Source organism: Zea mays, chromosome 9 (assembly GCF_902167145.1).
Source record: "Zea mays cultivar B73 chromosome 9, Zm-B73-REFERENCE-NAM-5.0, whole genome shotgun sequence".
NCBI lineage: Eukaryota > Viridiplantae > Streptophyta > Magnoliopsida > Poales > Poaceae > Zea > Zea mays.
Genome location: NC_050104.1, coordinates 151373049 through 151397210, shown reverse-complemented (window position 1 = coordinate 151397210; position 24162 = coordinate 151373049). Strand labels below are relative to the sequence as shown.

Here is a 24162-nt window from a genome sequence, read left to right as displayed (position 1 = left end):
TGGTTCATATGTTTGATCGTTCCTTTCCGGCCTTCTCGGTGGGCCCGAAAAGTTTTCCTGGGCTCTAGATCTCGAATTAATGGGTTGATGCATTGTATAGTGCGATGGGAAGTGCTGCTGGGACAGGTGAGGATTCAGGTAACAATCCTCCTCAAAAAGGTCATGTGCGGACTGTCCGGACATTGGCCTGGACCGTCCGTGATTATGTGCGGACCGTCCGTCGTTGCACGCGGACCGTCCGACTGGGTAGTTTAGATTCTGTGTTGTGTGTGGTGGTTCGGGCGCATATCTAGGTAACTCATTAAAAATAGGCCCGACTGTTGTTGGTCCGGACGGTCCGCGCTCACGTGCGGACGGTCCGGGCATGTGCAGATCGGCTGATTTGCTGCCGATTTGTGGTTGCTCAGGGTATGTGTCCATCGGCATCCCATAAAGGGGTTGCGACTGGTCGTGACAACCTGTAGCCGATGTGTTACGCGTGTTACCTCCTAACTCAACCTCGTGTGAAGGAAAATTTGCGATACTAGATTTATCAAATGCACGTACTAGTCTCTTAAGATCGCTTTGCATACCCCCTATGATGTTCTGCATTTGTTCATGTTGCCCTTCTACATAATGTCTAAGAGATTGTAGCTCGTTGGTATTACTTACATTGGGGATATCTGGCGTGGGTTGGAGCGAAGCCGGATCCGTCGCCCGATGTCGGACGACCTTGTTGTTCCTGTCCACTTTGAAGTTGGCCAAGAATTTTGCTTTCGCCTCCTGGATCATCCGCTCCTTGTGCTCCTCAAACTGGAGCTGCTCGTCAGTCGGCAAGGTTTCCCAAGTCGGCTCTATGATGTTGCTTGGAGAAATATCAGAGCTATCCTTTGAACCGGCCATTGAGGGCCGATTTGATGAGCCTAGATGTGTTTTCCCCAACGGAGTCGCCAAAAAGTATGTTGACACCTTTTTGGAGGCGTCAATTACTCAAGAGAACCAGCGGCGATGCTCTCTGGTCAGGCACGCACGGTCCGCGGCCCAGGGCCGGACGGTCCGCGACCTGGCGCGAGGCGGCGGTGCTCTCTGGTCAGGCGCGGACGGTCCGCGGCACAGGGCCGGACGGTCCGCGGCCTGGTGCAGGAGCTCGGTTTCCCTGCCTGACGGCCGGACGGTCTGCGCCCTAGGGCCGGACGGTCCGCGCCCTAGGGCCGGACGGTCCGCGTGTGCGCAGGGGCGGCGGGAGATCGCCGGCGGCGCCTGGATCTCGCTCCCGGGAGGGACCCCGTCGGGGAGGAGAGATCCTAGGATTTGTATAGGCTCGGGTAGACCGACCTAGACTCCTCTAATCGACGTAGAGTCGAAGAGAGACAGAGAATTTGGGGATTGGAAGGCTAAACTAGGGCTAAACTAGAACTACTCCTAAGATAAAATGCAAAATAGAAGTTGTATTGATTCGATTGATGGTTACAAATCGACCGTAGACCTCTCTATTTATAGAGGGGGGCTGGACCCTTTACACAACTGATTCCGAGCTAATCTCGCGAATATAGCTAACAACCGTAGCACAAAACTTGGAACCCTAAACTGCTCTGCGCATGCGCGGACCGTCCGGCCCACAGGCGCGGACTGTCCGGACCGCGGACCGTCCGCCAGCTCAAAAGTGTGCTCAACACATGACATCCCTGTCTAGAAACCTGTTTCCATGGCTGTACACTCACCCGACAGTTATCCCCCCTCGGGAATCGGGCACCACATGTGCTGCGATGGACAGATCCTCCTCCTTCATGGGTGCCTCATCACAGGGGACAAACCACCCTAAGGTCTAAAGCCCCCGTCATCTACGTCCTCCAGCACAACAGCACCGACCGTCGATAGCCTGACTTCTCTTTCGAGTCTGCCTTCTAGCTCGGTTATCTAGTGCAAACCAACAGTCCTGTGCAACCGTGCAAACTTTCTCATTGGTTGGCTGCTAAGCACGCTGAGTATCACGCTCTTGTTGCCAACGGTACCTGGAGGCTGGTCCCGCGACCGACACACGGTCATGTTGTCTCTGGTCGTTGGGTGTTTTCGTGATTTTTGGTCCAGTCTAAACGTCGACGACCCGCCGTTGCGACTGCGGGAGGTGTTAACTGAAGCCTGAATCCCAGCGTCCTCAACGGCCATGACCGCGTCTTTTGCGGATGGGAGCGCTTCTCGTGGATGAACACAGCGATTGTCTTGTTGCTCCAGATCTGTCGTTCCTCTCCCTCGTTCATATAGAACGTTCTACGAACCACTCAACCACACCAGTGTCGGATTTTCCTTCTAGTTAGACCAAGTGAACCTTCGGTTTTGCAGGCTGGTTTCCGCATCAGCTCACAGTCATCCAGAGCTGCTCCGGCGGACTTGCCCATCCTCGGTTTAGGTTTAGGTTTAGGTTGTTTTTGTCGCTGCTTTGCGTTCAGTATAAAATCCAAGTCTGTAGTAGAACGGGCAGTAGGTCTTATCATACTCTCATGTCGTGTTATCACCTTGTCATATCTCATATCTAGACAACTGAAAGTAGTGAATATCTCCATCTGCGTATGAACAGTACTTCCTGCAGAAGTGCAGATAGAAAAGAAAAAAAAAGTTAAGGACATTGGGTGCATGCATCAACGCCTCGTTCTTTAGTGCTATCTTTATGAAGCTGGTGTGGTGATGGCACCATAGTATAATCCCCTTCCTCTTTGTCTTGACAACGACGCCGTAGCATCATCTGACAGCAGCTCTTTGCTTCAATCAGACAGCGGCAGATCCGTTCCGTTGTTCCGGTCTTCCGGATGCAAGCAATCGCCATGAGAGCAACCTTCAAAAGATGATTGTTGCATTCTTCGTCCCGCGGGCTGCACCCTACTAAACAGGCGGCTACATCTGTACTAATTCATATCAAATCATGCCTGCTCGTATAAAGTAATACGTGCTAGTGCCTAGTGCAGGCTGGGATCAACGAATGGCATCTGCATCGCCGAGCCAGACTACGAGGACCGAATCAAAGCACCCGGGCCGCGACAAAAGGCCACCGCGCTATTGACTTGAACGCTCTCGTCTCGTCCTTGGAATGCCGGACTGCATGTGTTAGCTACTCTCTGTGGCAGTTTAACCAAGATACCATCGCCTCACCGCTCCACAACCACATAGCCAAGGAGCTCACAGAAAAGTAGCCCGTGACACCGAGCGAAATGGAACCCCGCCATTTCTGCCGCGCTTTGCTGCTGCTCCTCGTCGTCCTCCTCCTCGGCTTCCGGCGGGCCGGTGCCCAGGACAGCACGAACTACACCGTCCCCGCGCGATTCGCCTGTAACGTGTCGTCGCCGTGCGACACGTACGTCGTGTACCGGACGCAGTCCCCCGGCTACCTGGACCTCGGCAGCATCTCGGACCTCTTCGGCACGAGCCAGGCCCGGATCGCCAGCGCCAACGGTCTCAGCTCCGAGGACGGTGTGCTGCAGCCAGGCCAGCCGCTGCTCGTGCCCGTCAGGTGCGGCTGCACGGGCGCCTGGTCCTTCGCCAACGCCACGTACCCCATCCGGCAGGGCGACACCTTCTACAACCTCGCCAGGCTCTCCTACGAGAACCTCACCGAGTACCACCTCATCCACGACCTCAACCCGAGGTCGGAGCCCACCAGCCTACAGATCGGGCAGGAGGTCACGGTGCCGCTCCTCTGCCGGTGCCCGCCGGCTCGCGCTGTGCAGAGCTTCATCACCTACGTGTGGCAGCCAGGGGACACCTTGTCCCAGGTGAGCAAGCTGATGAACGCCACCGCGGACGAGATCGCCGAGGCGAACAACGTCACGAGCAGCTCCGTCTCCTCCGCGTCCGCTGCGGGGCTGCCGATGCTGATCCCAGTTCAGCAGCGGCCGCGCCTTCCGCCGCTGCTCTACGCCGCTAGTGCGGGCGAGGGCAGGTCGTCCCGGTCGCGACGTCGGGCTCTCATCATCATAGGCGCCAGCGTCTCGGGGTCTCTCGTCGCGCTCGCTGCCTTGCTCGTGGCGATCATGGCGCAACGAAGGTACCGAAGAAAGAAGCCGTCGATGCGCCTGGGCTCACCGTTCGCCGTGAACACCAAGCTTTCTTGGTCCGTGAACCAGTACGGCCATGGCAGCAGCAATTCCTTCGCTCACGTGATGAAAGGTGGGAAGCTGCTCACGGGCGTGTCGCAGTTCATCGACAAGCCTATCATCTTCGTGGAAGAGGAGATCGTGGAGGCCACGATGAACCTTGACGAGCGGTGCAAGATCGGCAGCACGTACTACCGGGCGAAGCTCGACGGGGAGGTGTTTGCGGTGAAGCCAGCGAAAGGTGACGTGTCGGCGGAGCTGAGGATGATGCAGATGGTCAACCACGCCAACCTGATCAAGCTGGCCGGCATATCCATAGGCGCTGACGGGGACTACGCCTTCCTGGTGTACGAGTTCGCCGAAAAGGCCTCGCTCGACAAGTGGCTGTACCACAACCACCAGAAGCCACCGTCCGCCCTGCTGCCATCGTCGTCGTGCACCGTGCCAACCACCCTCTCGTGGGGCCAGAGGCTCAGCATCGCACTGGACGTCGCGAACGGCCTGCTCTACATGCACGAGCACACGCAGCCGAGCATGGTGCACGGCGACATCCGCGCGCGGAACATCCTCCTGACGGCGGATTTCAGGGCGAAGATATCGAGCTTCTCCCTGGCCAAGCCAGCCACGGCCGACGCCGCCGCGACGAGCTCCGACGTCTTCGCCTTCGGGCTGCTGCTCCTGGAGCTTATGTCCGGCAGGAGGGCGATGGAGGCGCGCATCGGCTCCGAGATCGGCATGCTGTGGAGGGAGATCCGTGCCGTGCTGGAAGCCGGCGACAAGAGGGAGGCGAAGCTGAGGAAGTGGATGGACCCCGCTCTGGGAAGCGAGTACCAGATGGACGCGGCTCTTAGCCTGGCCGGCATGGCGAGGGCCTGCACCGACGAGGACGCGGCGCGGCGGCCGAACATGACCGAGGTCGTGTTCAGCCTCTCCATGCTGGCGCAGCCGTTGTCAGTGGCTGACGGGTTCGAGAAGCTGTGGCAACCCAGTTCGGAGGACAACATCCGGATTGCCGGCTCGGTGGCAGCTCGATAATAAAAATGAAAACAGAACTTCGTTTAACAGGGTGATTTTGCAAGTAGCTGGTAGTTCCTTGGTTGTGAACTTGCACTGTACATTACTTTATTTCACTCGGACACTAATTTTGCATTGTATGATATAGTTCGTGTTCAACTTCTATGTTTTTACCTACTACTCCCTCAATTCCAAACTATAGGACACTCCAAGAAAACTGCTTGTACTTGTACCTATTGCTCTCTCCGTTTCAATTACGAGACATTCTAATTTTATTATATAGTCAAAGCATCATAAGTTTAACCAAACTTACATAATAAAATAATAAAATTTATGATACTAAATAAGTTGCGCTAGAATCTTTATTAATTATATTTTATACCTACTGGTGTCGTCAGTTTTTATAAGTTTGACCAAATACTTTGATTCTTAAAAAAATATCATACTCTCTCGTTTCCAAAAAATAAGGCATATATTTTTTTAAAAGTCTTTGAGGTAAAACTTTTACCGTTAATTTCTTTTAAAAAATGATATCAACAAATACAAATTAAGCGTCATATTAAAATATTTTTTAATACACATTCAAATATATAACATGCATACACTAATATATATATATATATATATATATATATATATATATATATATATATATATATATATATATATATATATGGAAGAGGTAATGGAAGCCCTGGGCTTCCGTTAGTGGGCGAAGCCCCAGCCAGGGAGACCGATCGGGTCGCGTTCGGCCCACTGGACGTCAGCCTGCACCATTTATGCAAAGGATAACCACGTATCCCGTCTTACACGCGACATGCAATTACGCAACCATAAATATGTGTACAAATGTGCATAACTCATGCATAAATGGAATCTTTGCATGCCAGGAATCGCGCGCACGAATATTTGCATGTGCTAGACGTTTACGACTGCATAACGTTGTGATACATGATAGCGTAAACCATGCAAACATTTAAAATCTCCCACCGGTTTTGAGATAAGGAAAGACGTGCTCTTCGTGCGCGTAAATAAAGGCGCAGTTACGGGAGAAAACAAATACGCACACATAAATATATGTAGTAATGTGCATAAATCATGCATAGAAGGGATATTTTGTACCTTGACTCACGGAAACGAATATTACCATGTGCACACCGTTTACGACTGCATAACGATGTGTAACATGATAGCATAAACCATGCATTATATAAATCTTGACCAGTTTGATATAAGGAAAGACGTGCTGCATAATCACGTAAATAAAGGGACAGTTACGGTTCGAGGAGCATTAGTAGAAGGAAATAAATTTTAATTTACAGCCGCAGTTCGCGGGTTCTGCTCGGGCGGATTCCAGCGTAAAACGTGAGCTAAAACATCGTAAATGAGTACGAAATTTAGCGTAAATCATATGCCTGTTTCGTATACCAAATTTACGGCGCGAAAATCACGCGCCACCGGTCATGCGCGGGTTCTGGCTCGGACGGATTTAAGCGTAAATCGTGAACCAAAACAACGTAAATGAGTATGAATTTTAGCGTAAATCGTCCATCTGTTTCATAATAACGAATGTAGACCGAATGTATCTCTCAGCGCATGAGGTTGTCATAAAACACATCAAGAAATTTCATAAATTGGTGTAAGATACAACAAGAAGTGATCTGAGGTAATTGTAGCATAAAATGCAAGCTAACCATCTACATGAGAACTGTTTCAGATTTTACAATATGATATAAGAGATAATTATTCCTGTTCATGTTGCCCTTATATTTTGTGTAGAGTTCCTTCAAGTCCGTTTTCTCAGAATCTGACCCTCTAGATTTAGCTTCAAATTCTTCAATGTCAGCCTCCGTGACCTGGGAATAAAGATTAAATTAAGTACCATTATATATAAAAATATACAACCTGTCCCCAAAATAATGTCACTCTGGCTATACATCTGAACAAGCCAAAAGGGTATTCTTTTAGAGACAGAGCAACAGAGGTAGTTTTATGCCACAACAGAGTTCTCGGTACTGTATTTCCCTAAAAATATCATTGTAAATTAATAGACAACATTAGCCTACAATTAATATAGAAGCAACCATACTTTATTGTACATTGTTCTGAAGTACTCCTGAAGTTGTTCAATTCTCTATTTTCTTTTCTTCTTTTTCTGTTATTAGTTGAAGGCACACTTGCACACCCTTACTTGCATCACTTCATTACATAACTGATGAGCCAGTTTGCTCGATGCCCTTCAGGACAAGACTGTTAATCCCTGGACAAAAAAATCAAGAATGATGATGGTATTGAGCTGATGATACCTGCACAAAATCCTGATTTGGTTCCAAACATCGTTTATCCATGGATCAAAAGTAAAGAAGTTGACATTAGAATTAGTATGTTTCACATATTTATCTTTATCCCATCCTTTAAAATAAAATCTAATGTTTTTCCCAATAGATGTCACTGCTCAAAGTCGCCAACTCCAATTCTTAGAAATTGATTGAACATTAAAAAAATATACAGCAGTGGCTATCCATCGGCACACCACTGAACAAAACACCATGTAAACTGCAAACGTTACACTAATGCACAATATAAGGAAACATTGGGAGCCGATTATACCTCTTCCAAGCCCAAACAAAGCGGTTGTAGCAATGCCACATTTCACATAAGGATTATGCAACAGATCCAAAAAACGTTCCTGAACCATAGGTAGACTGATCAGAGGGGCCCTTCACGCCAATATTAAACATCACTCTGTTATTCCAGAAAATCAGATCACGCTATGAATGTCTCGTGGTAACTCACCGTGGCCAACATGGATACCGAGCGAGTGCAGGATGTGGGACGCATGCGAGCCGCAGCAAAGCGCGACGATCGTCCACGCGACTCGGCCCCGGCTCCGCAGCAGGAGTTCCTCCTTCCTGGCCGCCATCTCCCTCCACTTGCGCGCGCTCTCCCCAACCCCCGCGACCGCTCCCCCTCGGCGCGCCGTGGCGGGGAACCCGCACTCCGTGAGCCTGGCCGCAAGCTCCTCCCCCGCGCTCGGCGGCGCCGGCGCCCTCAAGCGCACCGCGGCAGACTCAGCGAGGAGGTTGACCGCCGCCATCTCCACCCGCGGGAACAACAGCCGTGCAGTCGAGCTGGAGAGTGGGTCCGCACGGAGCAGGGGCAGTCTGGAGATGTAGCACCGGCGCTGCGAGGAAGATGAAGATGGGGGAAGAAGAAACTGGCGGCGGCTACGTGCCTTCGGGAGATAAAGATGGGAGCAGTTAGGGTAAAGAAATGCGTGGGTAAAATGGGCCATCAAATAAAAGTTCTCGTGGGCCCAGAAAGCTAAATCGTGCACAAACTATATTTGCATAAATGGCAACACACATCATCGTAACTCATATGTTAATTTGGCGTAAGCAGTCGGGGACAGTAAACCAAAAATGGTCTGGTGCGGTCTGCACACCTGGTTGGTCGGCCCAGTCGGTAGGTGGCCGGGGCTCCCTGCAGTAATGGAAGCCCAGGGCTCCTAATACTATATATATATATATATATATATATATATATATATATATATATATATATATATATATATATATATATATATATATATATATATATATATATAGCTAAATTGTTAGTCAACGTTTTAAAATGTTGACTTTTTTAAAAACATGCTCGTCTTATTTTCTGGAATGAAGGGAATATAATTTAGTAGGACCTGAAATAGTAGTTTAGTAGTCAGATAGTTTGAAACCTAGTTTCCAAACTGAAGATGGCAAATGGTAGCTGAGTAGCTAACCCCTGGATTTCGAATTCGCTACACAAGTTCATGCTCAGCTTCTAGTGTACTATCTTTCAGTATTACGTACTGGTTTCCAACTGAATATGCAAACGGTAGCTCACCCCTTGCATTCCAAATTTGCACAGAAACTACTAGTACCATTTGTCATCAACAGTTTGGAAAATTCACAAAGAACAACGGAGAGAAGTACCATTTGCCAATTGTCATGGTTATCTCCCAAAACGAGTGATAACGCGGCAACGTATTAGGTGTAAACCAACTAACAAAAGTCATAAACAATTTTCAAAAAGTTATGGATGTGCTTCGTTGTCCACTCTACCACTGTAATAAATTTTTATTTAAAGTTCATCATATATTAAAAGATATAAAACGAGATAATTCTGAGATAATTTTTAATTTTTTGTATATCAGAATTTTATCTTTTTTATCTCTTAATATATGATGAATTTAAACTTGAAATTTTATATAGTGGTAGAGTAGACAATAAGGTATATCTATAATATTTTTGAGATTTTTTTGTGACTTTTGTTAGTTAGTTTGCACGGAGTTTTGCACCTGATAGGTTGCCTAATAACGCATCTTAAGTAGCAGTGATTTACTGGTTTAGTGAGAGATTTAGGTAGAGATGGCACTAGTCCCTTCGTCACAAAAAAGAGCGCAATTATCTCTTATAGAAGCCAATTAAGCTTGATCAAATCTATCTCTACTAACTATTAAGAGAGGAGTGTAGACTGCCCCCGCCTCCCTACCCCGCCCGCCCGCCCTCCTCCCCTCCCGACGTCAAGCCGCACCTGCTCGCCGACGTCGATGTGAAGCCGCTGCTTCTTCTCCCGCCGCCGCTCCACCTCCCGGGCTACGGCGCGCTCGTGCCCGTGAAGACCGAGGAGCCCGTGCCCGTGGCCACCGTCTCGTCTCCGCCCAGGGCGCTCCCGCCGCCGTGCCTCTGCCACCAGTTCTGGAAGTCCGAAGACTACGTCGTCGCGCGCGCAACTCCGATGCGGTCGACCCCAGTAGGCTAGGTGCCCTCGCCCTCGCATGCTGCCCCCGGCGCGGACGCGCTCGTGCAGCAGCTGGTGGCGTTCGAGAAGGTGCACGTGCCCGCGGGTGGCGTGGCGCGCGTGGAGATGCGCATCGGCTGTTTGTATGCTGATGCTTATGTGGCGTGGCGCGCGTGGAGATGGCGAGATGCGCCCTTTTATTGAGGATTGCCAATGCTAGAATCTGATGATTCTGTCAGCTGTTTGTATGCTGATGCTTATGTGCCGATTCAACGAGGCTAAAGCCACGCATTTCATGCAACTCTATACAAAACTGTAAGATTGTTTTGATCATGATTTTCATGGATGTTCTGGTGTAAATTTAATATATATTTTTCTCTATTAATTTCTTGAGAATTAAAGTTGGAGGTCTTGAAGATTTGTCCTTAATAGTTTATTGTCAGTTTTACAAGAGCAGATATCTCATTACACTGGTTGCTGTTCTTGGATTTGAAATTTCTATTGGAGTTGTTGTCTGAAACTCTGGATAGCATGTTGTGGTAAGAGCCGCTGATGATAAGATATATATATGTTGCTCATGTAAAGGAGAAGTGTAGAACAAAAAGGTCTCGACTTATAGTGAGTTTGTTTTCCCACTGTTTTGTAATCTTTCAGTTGGTTTGACCACGGTTGAAGAAATATGATACTGCTACCGAGACATGAGAGACTATGCACGAGGCATGCAAATTAACAAGACTCATACAAGTGCGGAACAGTGTACTGATGGGGCACAAGGGTAACACATGCTCAGGTCTTAACATATTTGGCTTCCGAGCAAACTTTCTCCAGACTCCCAAGGAAATATAAGATTCGATTAGATATGTGTTGATGCTCATCACAGCATACTCCCGTTGCAACGCACGGGCACACACCTAGTAAAAGAATATTAGCTTTACGATTCCGAATAAATATTGTTAAATTAATCATGTAATATATTTTTATAGTAAATCTATTTAGGGTCATAAATATTAATATTTTTATAAACTTGGTGAAAATTAAGAAATCTCGATTTAATTCAAAGGTTTTTTAGATAGTGGCGGTAGAGGGCACGTATAGCACTTTGTACCTTCTAGCTGATGGCTGAACGTTGAAAAAAACAGCTTATCTCTTTGTAGAGGAGAACGACGAAAATATTCCAAACCTGCACGTCGAGGCCAACCGCGACTTCGCAAGCAGGCCGCCGAGCAGCGGCTAGATCGTGGGCTTACTGAACTTTGTTTGGCCCAATAGGATAGCTCAGGCCGTGTACGGCTTCCCTCTCTTTTTCTCCCCCACTTTAACGATTTCTTCTTCTTCTTTTTTTTCTGTCAAAGCTGCCGAAGAAGAGGTGCAGAGGCAGCAGAGCTGCTTCCAGTCTGATGCGGATACTTCGGCTAAAGAAAAGCGCCACTACCCACACCCACACCACACCTGAAACCGTGCACCGATTTATCTCAGCCACTGCACCTCGTACATGAGGTGCCCACTGCCCACGACCACGGCGCTTGCGCGCTGACCGTGCCTTCCTCCCGATTCTCAACGAACTCCGACGTTTCCTCCGGGGTTCCCACCTAATCTCCATCTCCCTTGCGTCCCGTCCGTTACCCAGATCAACAGAACTACCACACCTTACAAAGAATCAGCAGTCTTACTGCCTGCACATTCCTCTTCCAGCTCCAGCTATTTCCACCGCACATTGTCCACGTCTGCCATTGGCCCATTGCCGGTTCCTCTCGTCAAGCCCTAGCTCCAACCAACCCGTTTCCATGGGAGCCATACGAGTTGCAAGCCTTCTACTCCTCGCTGGTACATTCGCAAGCTCATCTGCCGTATCCATACCGCAAACAAAACGTTGTCGCACGCCGTGCTGAACTGCTGATGTCTGCATATACTATACGCAGGGGTAATCTGGCTGTCGCGGGCGATGTTCGGCGCGGAGGCCGCCGGCACGACGGTGTTCACGCTGCACAACAACTGCACCCACACGGTCTGGCCGGCCACACTGTCCGGGAACAGCGCGGCGGCCGTCGGGGGCGGGGGCTTCGAGCTGTCGCCCGGCGCCACCGTCTCGTTCCCGGCGCCGGCGGGCTGGTCGGGCCGCCTGTGGGCGCGCACGGGCTGCGTCGCGTCGTCGTCGTCCCCCGCCGGCCGCCTCTCGTGCGCCACGGGCGACTGCAGCGGCGCCGCGAGCTGCTCCCTGGGCGGGGCGCCGCCCGTCACGCTGGCGGAGTTCACCCTGGGCGGCGCCGACGGCAAGGACTTCTACGACGTGAGCCTGGTGGACGGGTACAACGTCGGCATCGGCGTGGCGGCGGCGGGCGCCAGGGTCAACCGCGCCACGTGCGGGTACGCCGGCTGCGTCGGGGACGTGAACGCGCTGTGCCCGCCCGAGCTGCGGACGGCCGCGGCGGCGGGCGGCGAGGGGGCGCCGGCGGTGGCGTGCCGGAGCGCGTGCGAGGCGTTCGGGTCGCCCGAGTACTGCTGCACGGGGGCGCACGGTGGGCCGAACACCTGCGGGCCCACCAAGTACTCGAGGCTGTTCAAGGCGGCCTGCCCCGCGGCCTACAGCTACGCGTACGACGACCCCACCAGCACCTTCACGTGCGGCACCGGCGCGCAGTACCTCGTCACCTTCTGCCCGGGTCGCCAGTAGTGGGCGGAGTTGTGTCCGTGCCCGTTGATCGTTCTGTTCATCTTATGTCTTAAAAAGATGCTTTCTAATTTGCATTTGCTTCTAGACTTATTACTAGAGCATAGAAAGCCGTGGGGCTTTTAACGAACTCTTGTTTTATGCTTGTGCTTGTGTGTGTCGACGACATGTTTTTCACGCCATCCGTGCATACACACGACACATACGCCACGGCTTTGGTGTGCCTGACCTAAGCCACTAGGATCGTAACCTAATTTGCTCAAACAGGTAACCTCGAGTGCTTGATACGTTTCTCTTCTTGAATCAAACACGCGTGTGAGATCGTGTGAATCAGGGGCGGGTGCCACACGTTAGTTAATTATAACACTTCCCGTTCTGAAGAGCGATAAGCCTTCTTCTACAATAGCTTGTGCTCCTGAACCGATACGGGAGAGTTGTTGCTTCACGATTAGACGGTGAGTCGACCATGCCTGCCACGTTTATCTCATGTGCCCTCCTGGCACCACAAGCCAAGCAACCTAGTCTGGGCCGACGCGCTGTTATTGTGCATGGCTGACGTGCCTACACGCGTCGGGGTCGCCGAGAGGACCCAGCCCCTGCCCCTTCCGCAGGGCGTTGTAGCGGTCGACGTCGAAGCCGCGCGCCCGCATGAGGCGGCGCTGCCTGGACGCGAAGCGGCTCCGGAAGAAGCCCTCGAAGGACGGCTCCGTGGCCGTGCGCATGAAGAAGAAGTAGCCGGACATGAAGTAGAGCGACGTGACGTAGAAGCACACGGGCTCCATCACGTCCCACGACAGCTCCCAGAAGGTGAGCCGCATGAAGCCTAGCGTCTGCGTCGCCAGCAGGCCCAGCCCGCACCACAGCTCGCGGCGCACCTGCGCGGCCGCGGCCGCGTCGATCGCCGCCCTCTGCGCCTCCATCGCCTCCAGCTCGCGCTTGCGCGCCTCGCTCCCGTCTCCGGCTCGCGGCGCCTGCAGCTGCTGCTGTTTCCCGGGGAGGATGCTCCCGATGGCCTTCGCTACCTGAACGACAGACACATGGAGGAGAGATGAGAGACGCGTAAAAGCGTAATAAAGGCACAGCCACAAGCGGCTGCTCTGCTCTCTGACGACTACTCTGTCTCCTCGCGTCACAAGTCTCGATCGGGTGGTGCTAGCACGTACCATGTCGGGGCAGAGGAAGACGACGTCGCCGAGGACGATGACGCCGCCGGACTCGTCGAGCGCACGGGCCAGCCTGCGGCCGCCCTCGACGCCGCCGGCAATGTCGACGCAGAGCGCGGCGAACTCCGACCCGGACACGACGCTCTGCGCGTTAGACCTCAGCCTCGCCCGCGCCACCTCCATCTCGGCCGCCCTCGCCACCTTCCTCGCCTGCTCCACCGTCACGCCGACATCCTCCGGCGGCCGCGCTACCGTGCTCACGGGAGGTATAAGCCCGTCGAGCTGGAGGCGGCGGAAGAGGTGGTCGCCGACGGGGAGGGCGGGGAAGCAGTGCGCCGGGAGCGGGACGGTCGCGGTGGCGTACCCGACCGCGGTCGGCCTCGGCCGCAGGAATGCGAGCGTCTGACAGTCGTCCACGGCCGGCAGAGACCGCCGTGCCGGGAGGTGGGGAGATGGAGGCTTGGGAATGGCCGCGCCGCTAGCGGCCGCGTTCTTGCCTGCCCATAGGCACCGTGCCATTGTTCTGTGGAACGCCATTTGTGTTTGCCTCTCTGACACCAGCTCTAGTGCTCTATCTGTTGTTTGGTATAGAAGAATGGTTTCGTGTTATGTGACAGAGGTGGCGCGACGTGTCTGGCCGATGGAGCAAGGTGGGATGGACCGGGGTGGTATTTATACCTGGGGGAAAAAGGTAACCAGCGAGCCGAGTGCACCGAGTCACGAATGTCAACGGATCAAATTCAGATCGGATATTGTAAATATCTGTCCACGGTTGAAACTAATATCCGCCCGTGACCGTGGCTGCGGGTAGAAATTTATATCCATGACCGTTCCTATCGGATTTCGGATGGGTTTTAGATATCTGTCAGATATGACAGACACAATCATTTATTCAACAATTCAATAGCATAATTAATCAAATTCCTTCTTAATTCACCACCATTATACACAATTAAAACTTAATAAAAGAATTATTATGGTCCTGCGGGCCTCGGTTAAGAGCACTAGATCTTGTAAGGGTCAGCTGTTAGTGGTGCTAAGGTCTATGAGACTTGGAAGGGGCCACACGGCACAGCGCAGGAAGCCAGCAAGGCTATAAGAGGTAGCCAACGGTGGGAAATTAGAAACATTAGGCGTGGGGTTTATGGTGTTAGGATTTGTTCTTTGCTATGTAATATGGGTTAGGCAAAAAAAAAATACACTATGTGTCGATTTCGGATATCCAACGGATAACCACGGGTAGAAGTTAATATTCTAATCTGTGTCCATCCAATTTCGGACCGGATTCAGGTCTGACCTACGGGTCAAAACATGTATCTATAAACGGCCCCGTCGATTCAGATATTCGATAGATATCTAAATCCACGGTTAAATTGCCATCACCAACGCTGTGGCCATGGCAACAAGTCTCGTCTCTCGTGGTGTGCTACCGCCGAGGTAGTACTCGCAACGGTTTTTTTTAACAAACTAATGCACAACAGCCAATATATGACGGGTCAGGTATCCATTCTAGTAGGTTTTATGCACAGTCCAAATAAACTCAATCAACCATGGAGGACCATTCAATTAAGCCATGTTTAGATAGACACATAGGGCATGTTTGTTTATATAATCTAGCTTATTTTATATAGATTATAAAATCCGGATTATTTAATCCACTCTATATAATCTTATTTGATAGGTAAATATTCACCAAGTTTCAAAGATAGTGAGTAAAAAGTCAAAACAATCTAAAATAATCATCTAATGACCTGCTTATGGATTATTATAATATAGGTATATATATATAGATTATATAATTCATCCTAATAATCTATGTTGTTTATTTATCTCTTAGCTTATTTAAGGTGGATTATATAATCTAGAGTGTAAACAAACAGGCTATAGTTAGCCATTCCGTAGAGCTAATTATTGGATGACTAATAGTTTTTTAAAAGCACCAGTTGGATGTGGGGTCAGGGATCTTACCTCCACCGGCTGGCACTTCCGTTGGAGCCTTCACCACGGCCCCACATGCACATCCATAGTTAGACGACCAATAGTTAGTTAGATAATGCTTGGATGCAAGAGGTAATAAATACTACTATCTTGATATAAAGTTTTTTTATGCCTATGAGCCTTTTAACAAAGACCGCCTCTAGATACAATGCTCGAAAAAACTTGTCGATGTCGGTGACCAAAGATATCTCGTCGTGGTGGGCAGTTGAACACATGGTGTAAAGCATTATAGCATCAGACACGACCATCTAGAGTCAAAGCGACAATATGTGTTGAGTGCAGGCGTTGTGACGAGGTGTGGCTATGGGGGGAGAACATGGGTTGTGAGAGATGGGATTCAAGGGCATGTATGACTTTTTTACAACCGACTAAAACTTATCCTACATTACTTGAGTTTTATAAAGTAGTTGGAGGACGAAGGTGGCGATGGACAGTCTTTGAGAAACCTTGGACGCTCAAAAGTTGTCGATCCCGTAGTTGGCGAAGGTGACAACCTTCGAGTCGAGGTTCATCCAGAGTAGACCGTAGGGCCACATGAGCTAGCAATGTGATCCGATAGAGGCCCACTTGTGAAGTAGATTGTTGATGTAAATGTCAGAGCCCTCTAGATTCCTTACTCTAAAAATGTGAAACATGCTTAGATATCTGCAGGTGAAACATGCTTAGATATCTGCAAGGAGTAATTTTATACGAGAAAAATAAGTGCAGTGGGTTGTTGTGTTTTGCAATTGCAAAAGGGTCTTTGAAGAAGCCAGTAAATCGACGGTGGACCGGTGGCGCAGGGCAGCGGAAAATGTCGCCCTTTGGGGTGTGAGAGAGACTGGTTAGACGGTGCCGCTCGTGAGGGCACGTCGGATATTGTGAGCAATGATGACGGCAAAGTTTTGCTATTGTGGAGCCTAGAGCGAGGACACTTATGCTGAAGTTGATTTTTTTTTGTTGAAATTGAAGTTGACGGTACTCATGGGTGATGACAGTGACGACAGGAGAGGTGCTGAGTTGAGTGAGCGGTATAGTTTACCGTAAATTAGCCATGTTCTTAAAATAGCCGATCATAATAAGGGATACTATTATCATGTCTAGTATTGGAATTATTTGTTACCCGGAGTAGCACGGTAGATCTAAGTTGACTTTTTTTATATGGTTGTTATTTTTAGCTAGCCATAACGGCGAGAAAAGTATATAGCCCATCACCTGACCGCCACTGCGAAGAAGTCAGAACACCATAGTCAAATCTGGTTTGTTTGGGGGTGTCGGACGTGACTGTTGGTCAAGATGATAGATGAACCTGTGCGACATATAGGCATATGTAGCAGCGTATGTGCCGAAGGGCGACCAGGCCCGTGCTCACCTAATCGGGATAAGCACGGCAGGCGCGTCGCCGCGTCGCATGGTTATCCTAATTGAATTACGCACGTACACAGTGCCAGGCTGCTCTGGATCGATCGTCTCGTCGAGTCATCGTCTAGCAAAAAAAAAAAAAAGTTTTGGTTCACAGGTCAAACAAGCAGTTGTTGGATTGGAATGCGAGTGGCACAAGAAGGGACAGGCGTGCCGATTTATATTCCTTTACGCTGGATTTTTCTGTATCATTCATCTTATCATTGTACTGAGTGGGTGCGTAAGCAATGGAACCAAAAAAAAAAAACAAAGGGAATTGCCAATCGGCCCAACCGTATCGTTTCGGATCAGATGAGACGAGACGAGACGTGCACAGGCTCAGGAGGGTCACGTGTTTGGACGGGCAAAGGAGCTTACGCGCGCTTTATCAGAAAGAAAGAAAGAAAGAAAGAAAAAGAAACTATATGCTCGAACTACCCGAAATAATTTTGATTTTTATTATCGTTACTATTCGAAATTGTAGCTGGGCATTTCGGATATATATTTAGGTATTTTGGCTCCTGGTTCCGAAATGGGGTATCGGGTATTAATTTGCAATGTGTTCATCTCTAGTTCTGCTAATCGTGCTTTAAAACTCTCGACTAGTCAACAGCTCAGCAGGTAAACTCCACTTCTTTCGGGCCTTTCGGCTCCACTCCACTAGCGCAAAAAAAAAACTTGAGTCACTGCTATTTTCCGGGACTTTTCACGAGGTGCGGTCGGCGAGAGGACGTCTGGGCATATAAAATAGAACAAGAAGCGCTAAATTAAAACAGCTCTAGGAGCCGTGAAGAGGCTGTACCCCAAACGCCCCCCACTTTAAGACCCCCACGGGCCACGACTAATAATTATGAACGAGTAGTCCACATGCTAAAAGCATGCTTAGCAAACATAGCTTATTTTCTACTACATGATCTTCTGCTATAGAAAAACCTTCAACCGTTCGAACCAAATTATATCATCAAATCATGATTATTCTTTGGATCGGACGCTAAACTACAAGAAGAGCGTCACAACACGTGATAATTAACCGAGGCTTTCGGAACTATACACTATATATATACAGACATGAGCTAGCGACCCAGCACGAGTGCCACATGGAGGTTCGAACGGTTGGTGAGATGTTCGTTAAGGGGTCCAGAAGGATATAATTGCAGATGTATTTTTTCAGTTATTATTGGCTTTGCTGTTCTGCTGTACGAGTACAACGAGTGACTCAAAAACATGTAGCACGAATAATATATAGTCAATATGCATGCATGCATTTGAGATCTTTTTTTCACCGAGCGAGATCGTCGTCGTGCAACGTACGTTTTGGTTTTGGTGAGTAGCTTCGCCGGTAGTATGTCTCTGCATCCATCCAAATCCAATAGAAACTCGACAAACATAAGGCTGGTGGCTCTGCGGTAATCGTCATGAAAGTTTCATGACGAAGCTGATGCTGTGTGTGTTTTCCCCCCGGTGGAAGCATTGGCAGCCAGCACTGCGTCTGACGATGCAAACTAACTAAAGGCGGCCGGCGACGAGCTACTAGCCTACTACTAGTACTAGGGATTCTTTCTCCATCCGGAGGTGACTTCGCTTCCACGACCCTTGGAAGTTGGAACCTGTCCCCCCCACCCCACCTCTGTGGTACTGATGTCATCCCATTATTCCCACTGGGTGCTGCTGAGCACTACTGACGGCGCCATTCGTCACGAACTCGACTGTTGGCTCATTATTCTGGCGGCGACATTGTTCCGGCCGGTCCGATGATGCATGCTTGCATATATGCATGCATATCCTCTCAAAGCAGCCTCTCACTGTCCTCAAAGATTAGGGTCCGGATCGTCTGCATGCATGCACAGGCGAGCGACTGAGCGAGCACGCACGCACGTATAAGTAGTACGCCGCTCCCTGGGCTGGAATCCACGTCCACCCCCGAACTTATCGGCGATCGAGACCTCGCCGCCTAGCTATAGCCGGCGGCGGCGGCAGGAGCACCGAGTTCTCGGGGAACGAAGCGCGCGCTCACCGGCACGAGCCGTGTCACGCTGGAACTGCAACGGCAACGCAACTGCGTCGTCGGCGTCGGAAATATCCTTCCCAGCCGCACGTACGCATCTCGTCGAACGCAACGCAACGCAACGACCTCGATCGATGGTGGATGCCACGGGGAAGGAAGGGCGGGGAGCTAGAGGTGGGCCCGAGCGGAGTGGAGGCGGGACGGGGCTAGCTAGCTAGTGGGATCTCCGATTCCGGGCACTAGCAGGGCATGAGTGCATGACATGCCGCGGACATATGCGCGGCGGGGCACTTGCTCCCGTGCTTTTGCCTCCTGCGAGGTCGAGGGTCGACGTCGACGAGGACGGCACCAGCGGATACGCGCGGGACCGATGCTGCTGGTGCTCGATCAGTGCTGATGCGCGTTCTGAATTCTGATACTTCAACAAGTCACGCTGGTTCGGCGTTGTTGCTTTGGGATCCTCGAGCAACTAGTCGAGCCACCGGATCGGATGGAATCTTGATCCCTGTCCAGGCGGCATTCAGCTGTTTTGGTCCTGAAAATGGCACGTCGATAGATAGTAGTGTTAGTGTATCGCAAGCGCGGAATCGGATGGTCTTTTTCCAGGTTCACTTGGACGCCTCCCGTGTTTATACGATCTTGCCGCCTTTCAGCACCCACACCCTTTCCCCCTTGTTCAAGCTTTGCTTTGGTTCGCGTGGCCGGCTTTCTCCCGTACGTCGATTCGTCCAAGGAAAAAACAAATTGGCATGAGAATAAGATGCCTATATGTCAAGTTTATCTGTGTTGTTTTTTTATAATCAAATAAAGTTTTATGACCTAGGAGGCTTCTATCTACAAACGTGTTCTCTGTGTGTACTACATATAGAGATATAGAGGCATAATAAAAGTGCTTCTTTGTCTACATAAACATTATATATAACTAGGTTTATGTAGTATACCTAGATATATAATAGTACAACTTATTGGTGCTAAACTATATAAATTGGAGGGAAATGATATATGTTTGACAATCTACGCTTTGTTTGGATCATAACCGAGTTATTATATTCTAGATTATGCATATAATAATGGGAAACGATGTGTTTGACAATCTATGCTGATGTAGATTATAATAATGGGATAGTTTAGATTCTTGGGTTATCCTGGTAAATAATTATTTGGTTAGTGTAACAAAAATACCTATCCTGCCCTTTAGTTTGGTGCCAATTTACATAAGGTGAGGCGAGTTGGACTTTTTAAACCCCCATGTGGAATTGTGTATCGTAGGATACTAGGATTGTTACGATGTGGTAATTTTGTTTGTAACAGTCAACCACATAAACTAGCATTTTTAGATCACAACTAGATATTATAATCCCAACTCAATGATAATAAGGATACATTTAAATGGAATTTGAAAGCTAATAGAATCTTTACAGTTCATTCTATGTATCTTGCTGTTATTAATAATGGGGTGGTTGAAAGAAACACAATGATTTGGAAGCTTAAGATGCCCTTAAAGATTAAGATTTTCATGTGGTATATGTATAAGGGAGTAACTCTAACTAAAGATAATCTTGCTAAACGAAATTGGAATGGAAACACGCACTGTGTTTGGTGCCTAGCTAATGAGTCAATTCAACATTTGTTTTTTCAGTGCAAAAATGCACGTTTTATATGGGGTTTAGTCGAAATATGTTTTGGGCTGAAACCACCACATAACACAATGCATATGTTCAGTTCCTGGCTTAATGGGATTGGGGGTAGATTGAAACAACTTCTACTAGTGGGTGCATCGGCGATTTGTTGGGCAATATGGCTTAGTAGAAATGATGTGGTTTTTGATAAATCTCCAATGAAAACATTTATGCAGGTAATTTACAGGGGAACTTATTGGTTCCGCTTCTGGAGTCAAATGCAGAAGGCTGAAGATGATAAAGAGTTGATAAAGACAGCGTGTCTGAAGATGGAGAATGTCGTCATGGAGATTTTCAGCAAGTATGGATGGAGGTTCACCAATAGGATTTGTAGTTAGGTGCTTTTATCCAAACTTTGTTTTCTGCATTAACTTGGTCAATATGGCGTGTTGAGTATTGTAATAAGGGGCTATAGCTTCTTTGAAGCCAAGGCTGGATGATTATTTCCATTATCTAAAAATTATAATCCCAATGGAACCGAACATGATCCGCGATTATTTGAGGTGTAGATTATTGGTTTCATATAGCAAAACACAGCACTGCCCCTCAATAATTATATCTGCCTTGTACACTGTTTTTTATGAGTTTTGTCGGGTATCGTAATTAGGGGTACCTAGATTACGCCCCTAAATGCGCTTAACCCTAAGGCTACCATCGAAACCATACCCTGAGGTCAAGGGAGTGTGAGCATGATTCGCCCGAGACACCACTCGATGGCCACTCAAAACCCCGCCTCGTTCGAGGCTTCTCTCGGACGAGGGACGTACTCAGGGAAATCCTCATCTCTCTCGAGGTCCCCTCTCCATGGAACCGTCGTTTTTGCCTCGCCTCGTCTGAGCCCGTCTCGAATGAGCAAGACAATCCCGAGCCAGGCTTCAGCCGAAGGCCGCATGGGACATGACCATTCAATGCGCATACCTACCCCACGCAACATCATAGGCGAATAGGACTGACAGGACCGCGGTCCTGTCCACTTTCACCAACTACGATAACACGTGCCCAGAACAACGGCTACAGTTTCTCCACACCGTCTGCCAACTCCAGATGGGATGCACGTACGACAGAGCGTGGGCTGACCCTCAGGAGGAAATTAGGCCTCGGAACAAACTCCGCCTCGTCCGAGCCCGGCCTCGGCTACCTGCTCCCCGCGAATCCCGCAGAAGGCCACTACTTCAACTATGTCATAAACGACTGCGCTCTCGAGTAGGCTTGGTCACGGCCTCGGGAAGACTTCCGTCTCGTCCGAGCATGGCTTCGGCCTCGATAATACCAACCAGAGGATACACGACATCACTAGAAGCAGCAGAGCTGACGTATTACTAAGAGCTTTTTGCCATACTCACCATTGCTCCAACCACTACGACTTGGACAACTTTCCCATCAGACTGGCTCGAGTACGTGACCGAGCCCTCGGCTCTGGTCTCGGCTCTCTGCGTAGTCAAAGATGCAAATTCAAGAACCAGACATCCCCTCCCGGCACAAGTCAACAACAAGCAAAAGGGCCATATCACAGGCCATACCAGATACAGGGGCTCGGCCACGCCTCCACTACAAGAATCCACTTAATTCTCGTCGGCTAAGAACCGATGGGAATAAGCTCTAAATCGATGGGAATTACTAATTCTCGTCGGTATATGGTTAATTCTGTCGGCCCTAAGCCGACGGGCATCAGTTGTCTGAGATACGCTTATTCCAGTCGGGCGCTGACGAAAATAAGTAATCCCCGTCGGCCACTTATAAGCCGACGGGCATTATGGTTAATTCCCATCGGCCACCACTGACCGACAGGGATTAACAATTAATGCCCGTTGGCCCAGTAACTCCCATCGGCCACGGCTGGCTAACGTGGATTAACAATTAATTCCCGTCGATTTGACCATAGCCGACGGAGATTAACCAATGTTGCTGCAAAACCAGCACCAAATGAGGTCATTATTTCTCCACAATTGCATATATAACATATATATCATTACACAGAACAGACATATTACAAACACATACATTGGCAATCAATTCACACATCACAAACTTCACATCACCAACATAGTTTACATAAACATTTCAAATAGGAACAACGAGATAAGTTAAAGTGTTTAGTTCACGAAAAACATAGCGTGCACAAGTTAAGAAACAAATACGATATAACACCATATTTAGAGATAACCACCACTTCGGTGGTTAGAGCTTTGACCGCTGCCGCCACCGGGAGGAGGGAACGTGAAGAGGGAGTCAACAAATCTAGTCCCTGTTGTGGGATCAGACCCACTACCACTTGCTTTGGGCGTAACCTATGCAAGTTAGCAAATAACAACATTTTTTATGCAAATATCAATGGGTATACAAGTGTATAAATTCATCGAGAGTTATCAAACGTACCCTATCACCAGGTGCAGGTATATGTGTCGGAGGGGTGTTGAACTGTTGAGTCCCCAATCCCTATTTAATGAATATTCAACAAGTTAAGTATATGGTTCATGTTTTGCTAATTAGATGAATTGCTAGTTTAGACAATGTTATTAACCGAATTGGCTAAGATTAACGTACCAGAGCTGGTGTGGATGTAAATTGGCTCCATTGTGGTGGCGGTGGAATATTTGGTGTCATGCCCTGTTGCTGCATTAACTGTTAAACATATGTGTTACTATTGAAGATGTTGTATTGAAATATAATAATTTAGAGTTTGGATTATGTATACTCACTTGATATATTGCTTGGTTATGTGCATTGCAAGCCTCCATAAATTCTCGTTGTTGTCTCATCTCCTCATGCATCCTCATAATCTCCAACTCCTGCTCGTTTGGTCGACGAGAGCACGAACTACGGGAAGACGAACCCGTCCTCTGAGATCTCACCGACGACGAGTCAATGAATCCGTCGAAGAGTGTGTATCTATAAGTGATTAAAAAAATTATGATTACTGCATAATCAATTTAGTGTCAACCATGTAATTTCATAAGTTAGAGCTTACCGTCCATGTGCTTTTCCACCACCACTTGCGTACACCACCGAGGGATCCACCGGTTCATGTCGCCAGTCGAAGTCAGGGCCATGGCGACGAACCATCTCCTTCCCGTCGGCTTGTGCACTAGCCGACGAGAGTTAATATAATCCCCGTCGACTTGTGACTTGGCCGACGGTAACTAATATAATCCCCGTTGGCTTGTGAATTGGCCGACGAGAATTAATATAATCCGTGTCGGCTACTAGATTACCGACAGGATTTAGCCTATTCCCGTCGGCTTTTGCCTTGGCCGACAGGAATTATCCTGGCCGACGGGAATCATTAGAATTCTTGTAGTGCTCCTCCCCAAAACGCAACAAACCACGACGCTCCTAGAGGCCCACTTTGAGGCTATAAATAGAGACGTTCAAGGCTTCAGACAAGGCTTCAGACAGGGACAGGCGAACA

The 24162-nt window shown here is 49.0% G+C and overlaps 3 protein-coding genes across 3 annotated transcripts; 2 read left to right on the top strand and 1 right to left on the bottom strand.

Annotated features, from left to right (window-relative positions):
• Positions 1–2949: 2949 nt before the first annotated feature.
• On the top strand, positions 2950–5353 carry LOC103639404 (serine/threonine receptor-like kinase NFP). The gene has a single exon (XM_020544369.1). It carries the CDS (start codon positions 3183–3185, stop codon positions 5097–5099), a length of 1917 nt encoding a protein of 638 aa, XP_020399958.1. The 5' UTR covers positions 2950–3182; the 3' UTR covers positions 5100–5353.
• Positions 5354–11531: 6178 nt separating this feature from the next.
• Positions 11532–12597, top strand: LOC100383577 (putative thaumatin domain family protein). Its single transcript, NM_001176225.1, has 2 exons — positions 11532–11684; positions 11780–12597. Exons 1-2 carry the CDS (start codon positions 11645–11647, stop codon positions 12529–12531), a joined length of 792 nt encoding a protein of 263 aa, NP_001169696.1. The 5' UTR covers positions 11532–11644; the 3' UTR covers positions 12532–12597.
• Positions 12598–12634: 37 nt separating this feature from the next.
• LOC103639403 (Calcium uniporter protein 4 mitochondrial) lies at positions 12635–14347 on the bottom strand. Its single transcript, XM_008662157.3, has 2 exons — positions 13692–14347; positions 12635–13550 (listed from the first exon to the last, which is right to left on the bottom strand). The coding sequence occupies exons 1-2, from the start codon at positions 14226–14228 to the stop codon at positions 13068–13070; spliced, it is 1020 nt and encodes a 339-aa protein (XP_008660379.1). The 5' UTR covers positions 14229–14347; the 3' UTR covers positions 12635–13067.
• Between the last annotated feature and the right edge of the window lie 9815 nt (positions 14348–24162).